Here is a 14,775-nt window from a genome sequence, read left to right as displayed (position 1 = left end):
ATAGCGGGAGACTTCAACACCCCACTTTCAACAAAGGACAGGTCAACAAAACAGAAATTAAACAAAGAAACAATATCTCTGACAGAGGTCTTGAATCAAATGGACCTCACAGACATTTACAGAACTTTACACCCAAACACAAAAGAATTTACCTTCTTCTCAGCACCTCATGAAACCTTCTCCAAAATAGACCATATAGTTGGTCTAAAAAGCAAGCCTCAACAGATACAAGAAGATTGAAATAATCCCTTGTATCTTGTCTGATCACCATGGAATGAAGCAGGACCTCAACAACAACAGAAATAGCAAAAAGCCTACACACACATGGAAACTGAACAACTTGTTACTAAATGACAGCTGGGTCAGGAAAGAAATAAAGAAAGAAATTAAAGTCTTCCTAGAACTCAATGAAAATGAAGACACAACATACCCAAACTTGTGGGACACAATGAAAGCAGTGCTAAGAGGAAAGTTCATAGCACTAAGTGCCTTCAAGAAGAAATTCAAGACAGCTCATTCAAGCAACTTAATGGCCCACTTAAAAACTCTAGAAAAAGAAGAAGCAGACACACCAAAAAGGAGTAGACGGCTGGAAATAATCAAACTCAGGGCTGAAATCAATCAAATTAGAAACAAATAAAACAATTCAAAGAATCAATGAAACCAACAGCTGGTTCTTTGAGAAAATCAACGAGATCAACAAACCTTTAGCCAAGCTAACTAAAAGGCAGAGAGACACCACCCAAATCAACAAAATCAGAAATAAAAAGGGGACATAACTACAGACACTGAGGAAATCCAAACAATCATTAGGACTTACTTCAAAAGTCTATATGCCACAAAATTTGAAAATCTAAATGAAATGGACAATTTTCTTGATCGATTTGACTCACCAAAGCTGAATCAGGACCAGGTAAATCAATTAAATAATCCTATATCCCCCAAAGAAATAGAAGCAGTCATCAAAAATCTCCCATCCAAAAAAAGCCCAGGACCAGATGGCTTCAGCTCACAATTCTACCAGACCTTCAAAAAAGAGCTAACTCCAACTCTCTTCAAACTAAATAGAAACAGAAGGAACATTACCAAACTCCTTCTATGAAGCCACAGTCACCTTGGTACCTAAACCTCACAAAGACTCAACAAAGAAAGAGAATTTCAGGCCAATCTCCCTTATGAACATTGATGCAAAAATACTTAACAAAATACTTGCAAACCGAATCCAAGAACACATCAAAGATATTATCCACTATGACCAAGTAGGCTTCATCCCAGGTATGCAGGGGTGGTTCAATATACGGAAATCCATCAATGTGATCCACCATATTAACAAACTGAAAGAAAAAAACCACATGATAATCTCCCTAGATGCTGAAAAAGCATTTGACAAAATCCAACATCCATTCATGTTTAAAGTATTGGAGAGATCAGGGATACAAGGCACATATCTAAACATAGTAAAAGGTGATATACAGTAAGCCTATAGCCAACATCAAACTGAAAGGAGAGAAACTTAAAGCAATCCCACTGAAATCAGGGACAAGACAAGGCTGCCCACTCTCTCCATATCTCTTCAACATAGTGCTAGAAGTCCTTGCTAGAGCAATAAGACAGTTGAAGGAGATCAAGGGGATACAGATGGGAAAGGAAGAAGTCAAATTATCACTATTTGCAGATGATATGATAGTATATATGAGTAACCCCAAAAACTCTACCAGGGAACTCCTACAGCTGATAAACACCTTCAGCAAAGTGGCTGGATACAAAATTAACTCAAAAAAATCAGTAGCACTCCTGTATACAAAAGACAAAAGGGCTGAGAAAGAAATTTGAGAAACAACACCATTCACAATAGCCACAAATGACATAAAGTACCTTGGTGTAACCCTAACCAAGCAAGTCAAAGACTTGTATGAAAAAAATTTCAAGTCTCTGAAGAAAGAATTAGAAGAAGATATGAGCAGGAGAAAGATCTCCCCTGCTCATGGCTTGGCAGGATTAACATAGTAAAAATGGCCATCTTACAAAAAGCAATCTACAGATTTAATGCAATTCCCATCAAATTGGCAACACAATTCTTTACAGACCTGGAAAGAAAAATTCTCAACTTCGTATGGAATAACAAGAAACCCAGATTTGCTAAAACAATCCTCTACAATAAAAGATCTTCTGGAGGTATCTCCATCCCTGATCTCAAGCTGTACTATAGAGCAACAGTTATAAAAACTGTTTGGTACTGGCATAGAAACAGAATGGTGGATCAATGGAACCGAACAGAAGACCCAGAAATAAACCCACACACTTATGGACACCTGATTTTTGACAAAGATGCCAAAACCATACAATGGAAAAAAAGATAGCATTTTCAACAAATGGTGCTGGTCCAACTGGATGTCTACATGTAGAAAAATGAAAATAGATCCATACTTATCCCCCTGAACAAAACTGAAGTCCAAGTGGATCAAAGACCTCACCATAAAACCAGACACATTAAATCGGCTAGAAAAAAAAAGTGGGGAATACCCTAGAACTCATTGGTACAGGAGAAAACTTCCTGAACAGAACACCAACAGCACAGGCTCTAAGAGCAACAATCAATAAATGGGACCTCATGAAACTGAAAAGCTTCTGTAAAGCAAAGGACACCGTCATCAAAACAAAGCAACTGCCTACAGATTGGGAAAGAATCATCACCAACCCTTTATCTGACAGAGGACTCATATCCAGTATATATAAAGAACTAAAGAAACTGAAAAGCAGCAAACCAAGTAATCCACTTAAAAAATGGGGAACAGAGCTAAAGAGAGAATTCTCTGTAGAGGAATATCGAATGGCAGAGAAGCACTTAAAGAAATGCTCAACCTCATTAGCCATTAGGGAAATGCAACTCAAAACAACCCTGAGATTTCACGTTACACCCATCAGAATGGTCAAGATCAAAAACTCAAGTGACAACACATGCTGGAGAGGTTGTGGAGAAAGGGGAACCCTTCTCCACTGCTGGTGGGAATGTAAACTGGTACAACCACTCTGGAAATCAATCTGGCGCTTTCTCAGACAACTAGGAATAACGCTTCCTCAAGATCCAGCCATACCACTCCTAGGTATATATCCAAAAGAGGCTCAAGTACACAAAAAGGACATTTGCTCAACCATGTTTGTAGCAGTTTTATTTGTAATAGCCAGAAGCTGGAAACAACCCAGCTGCCCCTCAACTGAAGAATGGATGCAGAAACTGTGGTACATCTATACAATGGAGTATTACTCAGCAATGAAAAATAAGGAAGTCATGAAATTTGCAGGTAAATGGTGGGACCTGGAAAGGATCATCCTGAGTGGGTTGTCCCAGAAGCAAAAAGACACACACGGTATATACTCACTCATATAAACATACAACATAGAATAAACCCACTAAAATCTGTACATCTAAACAAACTAAGCAAAAGAGAGGACCCTAACTAAAATGTTCAATCCCCATCCTGAAAGGCAAAGAGGATGGACATCAGAAGAAAAAGAAAACAGGAAACAACCTAGGAACCTGCTACAGAGGGCCTCTGAAAGCCAGAAGAAGAAAACAGGAAACAACCTTGGAACCTGCCACAGAGAACCTCTGAAAGCCTCTGCCCTGCAGACTGTCAAAGCAGATGCTGAGCCTGATGCCAACTGACGAGCAGAATGAATGGAATTTTATGTAAGAAGTGGGAAATAGTAAGAGCTGGAGAGGACAGGAACTCCACAAGGAGAGCAACAGAACAAGAAAATTTGAACACAGGGAACTTCTCAGAGACTCATACTCCAACCAAGGACTATCTGTGAAGATAACCTAGAACCCTGACAATGCAGCCACTTCTGATGACAACTGATAGACCAAGATCAGAAAGAAGGAGAGGAGGACCTCCCCTATCAGTGGACTTGGGGAGGGGCATGCCTACAGAAATGGGGGGGAGAGTAGGACCTGGAGTGGAGGAGGGAGAGACTTATGGGGGGATACAAAATGAATAAAATGTAATTAATAAAAGTTAAATAAAAAATTTAAAAAATCTTAAAATTAAACTGTAAACCTTAAGATAAAAAAACACTAGCCTTCTCCTGTTTTCTACAGACAACTTTCTTTTGAGCTTCTGAACACTTTCCTAAACCTTATCTGTTCTTTCTCTGTGCAAGGTGATGCAGACAATTCAGAACTGACATGACTTCCTCCATTTTAAAGGAGCCTAAAGACAATCTTCACTTGCTCAGTGGTCATCCTGAACCCATAAGTTTTGTTTTTTTGTTTGTTTGTTTGTTTGTTTTGCTTCTTCTTCCCATTTCCATTAAGAAGAGAAAAATAAATCTTCTCAACAAAGAATGAAAAGCTACTCTTAATGATAGCTCTTATTCTCTGGCTTTCAAACAAAACACACTAGCCTAGTCCCAGTGTTCAGATACAAAGTCATATTCCTAAAGAAGACAGCTAGCAACAAGTTAGTGTCTACACTCCGCTCACGGGTGCATGACTCTATCTCAGGGGTCCTGTAGGTCGAGTTTAAGATCTGTTTTTCATGACTGAGAGCCCAAGTGCATCCTAGTCTCTCAAACCAATGAAGTTGGACTCCATACAAGCCAAGCCTATCTCCCCAACTCAGGAATAGAGTGTTGTGGTTTTAAAAAAAAAAAAAAAAAGCAATGTTTCTGGAGTCTTGTTTGCTTCCCAGTTCTACCTCTGAGCAAACCTTGAGCAAGTTATTTGCGTCTCTATCCCTCGGTTGCTTGTCCCCCCTGAGAGAATCTTGCCTCCTTGTAAAGAATAGATGAGGCACACTCCCAAAGCAGCAGAGCAGCAATCACTACATTACGTGAGCTAGCAGTGAAGTTTACTCCACTGAAGGCGCTCGGAGGACAGGGCAGCGTTTGCATCTCACACCCCATACTTTTTAAAAATTGCTAAAGCCTAATATGGTACCTCCTTCAGGTCAAATATTAGTCAAATATTAGTTATTCCAAATGAATAGCACGAATTGCAAATAATAGGATTACCTGTACAAACCACCATCAAAAATTCATTGTTCCACAATACATACAACGACAATTCAAACAAAAGCCAACACAGGCATGTTTGTGTAGAAATGTGAACTCACTAGTATCTATTTCTGGGTTTTGGTTGTTTTTTGTTGTTGTTGTTTTCGTTTTTAAGAGTTTTGGGGTTTTGGTTTTTGAAACGCTGAATCCTTCTTTGCTAATTCGTTTTCCAAGGCCATGCCAATTTCCATTAACTCTTTAATGCCTGTCTTAAAAAGCTTGAGATCCTCTGCCCAAAACAGTGACAGAACCAACAACCCTGTGGGGGAGAAGCAATAAAAATAATGAAGCGGAGGTGTGCAGAGGCAGGCCAGGGGCTGCAGGCCTGATCTTGCATACTTTGAACAATCATTCTGCATGACTGAATTGCTGACTAAAGAGTAACCCCTCTGACTGCAAGTCTGGCCAGCCAGGAAGAATTATGTCACCCCTCAGATCTGTGTCCCTGAGCACCAAGGACCCAACCATCACTGTCAGAGGTCACCGCTGGCTGGGCTGACTGGATGAAGAGCAGCCTAGGGCAGGGAAAGAGCAGAGGTGAGCTGGTTTGGGACTCTAGAATCACAGCCTGATGCACAAATATCTCAGAAACCATCTGCGGTCGTTTGGATGAAAATGGCCCCCACAGGCTCATAGGGAATGGTACTATTAGGAGGTGTAGCCCAGCTGGAGTAGTTGTGGCCTTTATTGGAGGAAGTGCATCACTGGGGGTAGGCTTTAAGGCTTGAGCTCCAGATGCTCAAGCCAGGCCAATTGTCACTTTCTCTTTCTGCTGCCTGCCGATCCAGATGTAAAGCCCTAAGTTCCATCTCTAGCACCACATCTGTCTGCATGGCACCATGCTTCCCACCATGATGATAATGGGCTAAACTTCTGAACTATGAGCCAACCCCAGTTAAACGCTTTCTTTCATAAGAGTTTCAGCCACCATGCTGTCTCTACACCCCAACAGAAATCTTAACTAAGACACCATGCTTTCCTTATAATGCTTCCATTCCGAAACATGTGGAGACTCAGGCGGCTGCAGAATCCTAGGGACTCTGTTCGCACACGGACAAGACAGAAAGATCATTCAGAGAAGGACTGTTAACAACCTAGCCAGAAATGAAGGCCTTATAGCTCATAGCAACCAAAGAATTTTCCGGAGCCAGGGACTCAGCTTAGTAGCAAAATGCTTGCCTAGTATGTTCAAGGCTTTAGATAAAATACAACAGAAATAATTTTTAAAAATTAAAAATGGATTTTTTTTTTTTGGCCAGGGGAAGCAGATGTCTATAGTCTCTGCACTTGCGAGATAAAGGACTTTAGTTTCCTCTTTCATCCTCTTTTTACTTACAAATATTTACATAGCAATATTCATAAGTCTTGCCTATCCCTTTATCTACAAATATAAGGTCTTTATAGCCAGGACACTTTGAAAGAGGTGAGTTATAATTAACAATTACTCCAGAAGCACAGAATGGGTATAGTAGGTCATCTTAGTTACAAACCCCAGAAGCACAGAGCCTTCCTGTGTCTCTGACTCACTGTTCCATCTCCAGGATTTATGCTCATGTCTGGCACACAGTGGACCATCCGCAGTCACTGAGTGAATCAGTGAGTGAGTAGGGTGTTAGCAGGAGAAAACGGCTACTCCTACAGCCTTAGCAAATGGCCAAGCACCATGCAATTACCCCACATTTGATTCTAAAGGGAATGCTTTGTCATCTCTAGCCCTCATCTTACCTTCAGTCACCATGACCAAAATGTCCGTAGCCTTGACCACAGCATGGAATCCAGCTCCCTCATGCAGTTGCCCACGTCTTAAATTCAATACTCTTTGACTAAAGCATGGTGGGATCAAGCCTAAGAAGCATCAGTTAATCAAGAGATCAACAGACCAACCCCAGACACTGTGGTGAGAAAGGTTACAGATCCATGAGGGAGGGATGAAACAGTGCGGGGCTGAAAACTGAGTCTCAGGAGGAGCCACTGGAGTGTATTTCCCCTAGCGAGGAGGCGTTTCTCTTGATCTCGTACGTAGTGTACAGGCCCGTTGTGTCCTGCCAAAGCAGAGCTCTAATTAAATGAGCATGACTCCAAAGTTTAAGAGGGCAAGGTGAGAGTCTTGCTTGAATCTGCTCTCTTCTTGTCACTGCAGAACCTTCCCCTTTGCAAAATTAGGACAGTAAAGACTGTCACCTATATGGGCACGGAAAGACTCATGTAGAGCCAGGTGGTATATAAACTGCCCAGCACTCAACCACACATTTAATACTCAAGAAAAGTGTCAAACGGTATTCTTCAAATACTGCTTAAGGCCTGGGTTCCGAGTAAAGCACCTTAGACTCCATTTGGAAATGTTAAAAATCCATGAGAGGTCATAAAGGGGCTGGGGAGATGTCTCAGATGATAGGAGTACCTGCTGTTCTTCTAGAGGACCCAAGTTTGGTACCCAGCAAACATGGACTCTCAACCTCCTGTAACTCCAAGTCCAGCAGATATGAAGCCTGCTTCTGTTCCCCTCAGGTACACACACACACACACACACACACACCACCACCACCACCACCACCACCCACCACCACCACCACCACCACCACCACCTAAAATTTAAGGAGAACTCATAAAGTAAAATCCAGTAAGAAAGTCCCTGTTTGTCATCAGAGTGTCACGGGACCAGCCGTGGAGGGTGAGAGACAGCAGGATGAGAACAGACAGTTCACACACTCCCACACAGTTTGGACCAGGCTCATGTCAGGCCACTGGAAATTATGAGACTATCAGACAGAAAGACCGCCCCAAACAGAAGGTGCCAACATTAAGGTCAAAGGAGTTCTAAGAATTTAAGCAATTTATCTTTGGCAGCAGTGAAGTGTGTCAAGAAAGTCGGCTTTCAGGAAGCAAAGTAGCCTGATCACACTTACTCTTCTGGAATGAGACCAACCTACCCCCAGACATGCTTCCAAATGAGGGCAAAATAAATCTTTGTTACATGCAGGCACTTAGAACGAAAAAGTAAACGTCCTCTCTGATGGGCACCTTATGCAGCAAGCAACCTTCTACTGTGAAATATCTTGTCGTAGGAGTGTGTCATAGGAGTGTCACAGCTGTCAAGTGACCACATGAGCTCCACTGAGGACATTCACAGCCATCAAACACCCAAGAACTCATCCTGATAAACGACTACCACAAATCAGCCTGCACACAGCTGAAGCACCCTTCCTTCCCCCATCAGTCACTGCAGCCCCTCATGATTTTATGTTCTGTGGATTACAGAAGATGAATGTTTTTATGGCCTTTACCAAGACTAGTCAGTGCATAAGTGTCTGATACAATTGCACTTGAATTGTTTGTATCAGGAAGATAAGCAACTGTGACAGGTGAGCTCTTTGGAGATAAATTCTCAAGACAAAATATCAAGTCCACAGAAACTGTAAGTTCAAAAACACATTGAAGGTACCTTACTCCAAGGCAAAAAGTGTAAGTGAGCCTGGCTACCCTTCTTCACTTCATTACATTCCTTCCAAATCACATTGGAGAAGCAAGACAGACAGTTGGTCAGAAAAAGGGCAATAGCATTCAGGTTCTATTCAGGCACTATGGCATCCAGTATTCTCTGGAATCTTTGTGAGGACCAACTACTCTATTTACAAAGAGGAGGAACCTCAGGTTCAGTGGTACAAGGTCAAATCCACCCAACTCTAACATGACTTAACCTTTGTCCTCCTTTACATTACACATGATGTTGCAACATTCTCCCTAGTGGTCTTCCAACTTCTCTCTTCTCCAACTCGTCTTCCTCTTTGGTAAAAGATTTCTTTTTCTAGCCTCTATGTTCCCACTTTCTACATTATAAAGTCCAAACTCCTCTGCAAGGCATGGGGAGGGGGACCTTCTAAATCCAGCCCATCTTCTTTTCCCTAATTCATTTCCCCTCATCCTCCTCCCATCCATCTCAACTCAAACAGCTGACCACTGTAGTTCTCTCTCAAGACACTGAGATGCCCATCAGCTATGGTCTATCTAATGAACCCCTCTCATTGGTGGTGGGCATGGGATAATGTGTTCAAACTGTCTGGCAATAAATTCTGCCTCTCTCACTTATTCCTCAGGTAATCCTAGACATTCACCTCCTGATGTCTTGATTCATCAACTATAGAGGAGCACTAGAGACAGTCTTCATGGCATAGATAGTTGTGGAGATGAAAGGAGATAAATATCCATAAATCATCCCTGTATTTCTGATTCATTGGCCTTTTGGGCCTAACATTTTTCAAAAAGCTCAAATCCAGAGAGTTCACATTATTGGTTACATACTTCTTCCTGTACATATTGCCTGACCAGAGTATTAGCTGATAAACTTGGCTATCCCTTAGGCTGTATTTTATAAGGTACTTAGTGGTCTCCTTGACCTCTACTCACTAGATATCTATAGTACCTCTGCTGAGTGGCAACCAAAGACGTGTCTACATACGGTCAAATGTTACCACAAAGGCAACCTCCATATCTCCCTTGTGAACTGCTGCTTTAAGCCTAGGGATACAGCTCAGTGTTGGAGCATCTGTCTGCCATGTGCAAGACCCTAGGCTCAATCTAGTAATTCCAGTACTGCCCCATAAATGAACTACTGCTTGAAGTTCCAAGCGAGAAAAGCAGCCACACCCATCACTAGCTTCTACAGAGTGCTCATCACACCACAGTCTAAACCCTTTCTAGCACTCAAGGGCAGAAGATTTTCTATTTTGTTCTCAATGAAAAATGGAGTACAGGGAGTCTAGCAACTTATTCAAACTGTGTCTTGGTCTCATCCTATCTAACTTCAGTACCTAACTCATAATTTGTTTGCAGAGGAGTTCTGTAGCAATACCAAGAATGAGCTCATAAATGGATACATGAGTTGATGGAGTGATGAATGAGACCATCTCCTCCATAAGCGCTATTGTTTTCTGCATCTCAGGGACAGTGAACTATCAGTCTCCCAAGGGTTCCATTGAACCAAGGTTTCATTTATCAGAAAATCCATCACCAGCTTTGGTTTTTCTAAGATATCTGGGCATTTTGTCAGAATTATGCTGTTCTGAATACTCTATATTTGTTCTCAGTGGTGCAAAGTAAATGCCTAGCTTTGCTTCAAGCCAGTTTCATGCAATCTGTCCAGGAAATCCAATTTTCTATCCATTGGTCACTCCTTCCCGACTGTGGTGAGATGCAATAATATTATTTTTCAAATAATATTATTTTCCAACTCACAGAAAATCATTCTAAAGGAAAACTGCTTTTAAATACTACAAACCACTTTTAAATAGCTCTCTATCCTGCTGGACTGGACTCCGCTGTGCGGAGACAAAGCGGGCAGCTACTGCGCTGTTCCACATGCGTGGAAGCTTGCATACATATGAAGTAGCATGACTCAAAGGAAAAACACAATCACCTCACTGGCACATATTTAAAACTACTTCACATGTATTGTGATAAAGACTGTAGATAGACATAAGAATAAACCCTTAAGTGATAGTAGGCAGAGATCAGAAAATACCCCAGATCTAAGACTGATTCCCAGTGAGTATGGAGAGAAGAAACAGAAAATACTTCTGTTAGATGCAAGGCATTCTGGTCTTTTTTTACTTCCTCAATGATGGAAAATTTGACTGCAGGCAAGTATTTGAGCAAGAGACTCAAGTTCATCATAGAGCACTCTTAAAGGCTTTCCAGTCATCCACCAAGCCTTCAGTTCTTAAGCCTTTGGGGGCCCAAAACAGGGCAAACACCGTTGGGAAGATTGAATGACATACGTAAAATGTCCACTTCCTAACAGGTGTCTACCATGCTTTGTCAATGGTTATTACATTATCTTAGGTCTAGACACACCTCATGTAATAGGAATTGTAGAGGCAAACAAACCACGGCACAAATCGCCCTCATACGTTGAATATAAGCATTGGTCTCAGGGGTGAGGGAATAGATTGGTCAGCAAAATGAGTTCCGTGCCCAGAATCCATGGAAGAAGAAACAAAAACAAAACAACACCAGGCATGGTGGTATACCTCCCTGAAGCTCATTGCTCAGCCAGCCTCACCTACATGGTTGGCCCCAGTCTAGTGAGAAACCTTGTCTCAAAATTAAACAAGGTATAGAGCTGCTGGAGAACGACACCCACGGTTGATCTCTGGCTTCTGGATATATGTGCATTCATACACACATACAAATCATACATGCTTACACATGAAAAAAAAAGATTCCATACTTTTGAAACTATGAAAATTGAACTAAGTCATTTTGAACTAAGTAGAACTATGGAAGTTATCAAAGGCTTGGGAAGTAAGAGAGGAAAGATATAGTGAGACAGGAAAAGACTTCCCAGCAGTCTAATACACAACAGCAAGACTATGCATAAGAACCACAGCATTGTTATAAAGCTAGAAGAAACCACTTGGAGGGCTGGTGAGATGGCTCAGTAGGCAGGGGCCCTTGCAGCCAAGCCTGCTGACCTGATTTCAATCCCCAGGACAACATGGGAAGGAGAAAACTGACTCCCACAGGTTGTCCTGTGGTGGCCATGGGCCACTGTGGAATGCACAGCCATCACCACTACACATACACATTAAATAAATAATGTAAAATAATTTTTAATGTCCCCCTCATAAAGAATGAGAAGTAGTTAGGAAAATAAATGTATTTACCCTGATTTGAACGTTCTGCAAGATATTGTCAGGCAACCCATATAGAGCTTCATACATCACTTAAAAATAAATAAATATAAATAAGCAAACAAATAAAACTGAGTAAAGTTGGGTAAAGACATGTTAATGGCATCGTCAGAATGAGGACCTCCACGCTCTTCCACAACATCTTTCTTTTCTTTTTTCCCTCCTCTGAGTCCTTTCATGAAGTAGAGGGTCAAATCGTGGGCAATAAAACAACACTCAATTAATCAGCAAGGTATAGATAAACTCAGATATCTTGTGACATCACCAATGTCCCAGATGTATGTTGATATTTCCCAAAATATTTGGCTATGAGGAAATAATCAGACCCAAAGCAACATATAGACCATGTATACATGGATGCAAACACAGTAAGGCATGTTCCCTTTGGTCCCATGTCTAAGAAAGGAACTTCACATGTGATTTAGAGTCTAAATTTTGGACCCCAGACAGTTCATCTTTCAGGCTATGACATTCACTGCAGTTAAATATAGGGTCCCATCACATACCACCGCGTGTATAAATGGAATTATACTTTCACTTTAAAATGCTTCACCCCTTCTCTCTGGCATAGAAGTTCTCAGATTCTACATTAATCTGTACAACGCACTCCTAACACAGATTTGGTAGCATTTTTTTTCCACAAAAGTCAGAATAAAAAGGCAAAGACATCCAAGGAATTGAATTATTATAAAACGCTGCCCTTGGACTTTAAAGTTTTTTTTTTTTTTATAAAAACTGAAAGGAACCATTATAAGATCATATTTATTCACAGAGATGGGAGGTGAATTTCCAACTTATTTAAGAAGAAAGTCATACTGCCAAGACAAATCCAAAAGACTGGTTACTCTGAGGGTGGCAAATCCCATAAAGCGTCTGAATTCCCTTGTCGTATCCATGTCATTCGAAATAAATGAATAGACCAGCCCAGAGTTGGAAAGCTACAGTCCTGAGATGTGGTCCCACTAGAATTCTAAGCACAGGTCCCCAGAGCCAGAGGGAATTATGCAAGCCATCTTTTCCATCCCTCTCCTTCCAAACTTTAGAAACCCCAGAAACACAGGGGGTGGGAGGTGGGCAGAGGGGGTCATCCTTGCCTCCGTGAGTGTTGCTGTCTTCCTTTTATTCTTCCTAGCTCAAGAGGCTGCCTGAGAAGGAGCCCTAATTTCAACCTCTGAGGCATCTCATCTATTTCACCTCCAAGGTAGGAGTCCTACAGAGAGCTCTCAACCATTTCCCTCTCTTCCTAAAGCTTTCAGACTTCCCAAGCCCATTCCTTCCTCTCACACCACCGCAGATAACCCTCAGCCTTCTGCTATCCCAGTCCACCGTGGCAAGCCCACTCTCACCTCTGTTGATGGTGGCTGGCTTCCTCTGGTTGCATCCCAAGTCCTTTACCACTCATAGCCTTGTGGGTATTCAGAGAATATAAAGGCCTTAACACACTGCCTGGCAGGTGGTGCTTTAAAACAGCCAGTCTGATGACTAGTGTTACTCTGATCTTTATTATTTCTCCCCCGTAAGCCCACTTAACAACTCTCCCAATGATCCACAAATTTCTTCTTTGTCCACATATCTGTTTCTCTCTTTCTCATATTATTTGACCCCAAATTGGCTAATACATCTATGCTTATTTACACTTCTTTCTTTCTTTAACTTATGGAGCACTGTGCTGTCTCCAGAGAACTCAGACCGGAGTTAATCAGCACCTTTTGGTGGGCTTGAATGGGAAAAAATCTAAAATCCTTTGCCTGCTGCCACCTCTGGCCACCAGATCTGGAAACACATCACACATAACACAGCCTATCTCTAAGTCAAAGGCCCTCTTCTCCTACATTGGCACACCCTTGACTTGCTGGATTCTGTGAAGTATCACACGTGTGACCTCCCCAGAGAAGAGTTCCTTGACCACCAAAGACAAAACTCACTGACTCACAAAGACGACTCCCCCCACCCCCGCATCCTCCCTCCCAGTGTCTGCCGTTTGCTAGACACACCCTCAGCTCACCTGGATCAGTGTCTCCAGCTCCTGAGGGCTCACACAGATATGATCTCTCAAGAATTCTGCCTTCTCCAAGGCAATGGTGTTCTTCTGACTGCTTTCAAAGGGCTGTTCCAACGCCCGGAAGACAAGGCCTCCTGTGACGAGGTAGACCACCACAACCACAAAGATGGCAACCACTGTTTTCCACTTCATAACTGTTTGCAGGCCTCCCTGGGAGGCACCTTCCATCCTGGCTACCACCGTGGCTCGGGAGGAAATGGAGAGGCGGGGAACAGGGTGGTGCCCGTTAGTGGCGCTCTTGGGCTGGCACACAGGTGGGGCTGCTGCAGGCACGGCCACTGAGGAAGCGGGTGGAAGAGAGGAGAGAAGAGAAGAAAACCCATTTATAAAAACAAAACACTAGACTCATCAGAAACAAAGAACAGATGTCTTCCTTCAGCCACCTTTCCAAATGTGAGGACGAAAAGCTGGTTCACCAAGCCTGCAGATGGGGACTTTGATCACTTGTCAAGTACCTGGATTTTCTTGTTGTTGCTTTAATGAGTTCTTTAAAGTGAGCATCGGGAGTCCTAATTCTAAAAGAAAGAGTATTGGTTGAGTTTAAAACACATATTTTCCTACAAGGATCGAAACTGTAAAGCTATCTCTCTTTATTAATACTTCATCTCCTCCCTCAGTTCCAGTGTTCAAACATGTATGAACCATCATTTTTGAAAAATAAACATGCCATTCAGCCTAAAGAAAAATACACAGTTATTCTGTACAAGTACAGAAGCAGAGGAAGGATGGACATCAGTGACTTTATAAGCCCATCTTGGAAACTGGGGCGACGGTTCAAGAAAGCATGAGGACCTGAGTTCAGGTCCTCAGCACCCACATAAAAAGCCAAGGACAGCAGCCCACATCTATGACTAGGGGACAGAGACAAGCAGATGCCTGGGGTTCGGTGGTCAACCAGTCCAGTCGATTGCTGAGTTTCAGGTTCAATGAGAGACTCTATCTCCACAAAAATAAGGTGGAAAATAG

At 42.2% G+C, this 14,775-nt stretch overlaps 1 protein-coding gene across 1 annotated transcript in view; it reads right to left on the bottom strand.

The window, feature by feature from the left end:
• The window catches only part of Kcnk10 (potassium two pore domain channel subfamily K member 10), a 144,443-nt gene that overhangs the window by 80,366 nt on the left and 49,302 nt on the right, over positions 1–14,775 (bottom strand). The window contains exon 2 of the mRNA XM_055593139.1: positions 13,753–14,087. Within this exon, the coding sequence (XP_055449114.1) occupies positions 13,753–14,087 (335 nt within the window). The remainder of the gene's footprint in view (positions 1–13,752; positions 14,088–14,775) is intronic.

The sequence above is a fragment of the Psammomys obesus genome, unplaced genomic scaffold, assembly GCF_907164565.1.
Source record: "Psammomys obesus unplaced genomic scaffold, mPsaObe1.curated_primary_1811, whole genome shotgun sequence".
NCBI lineage: Eukaryota > Metazoa > Chordata > Mammalia > Rodentia > Muridae > Psammomys > Psammomys obesus.
This window is presented reverse-complemented; position numbering and strand designations above follow the sequence as displayed.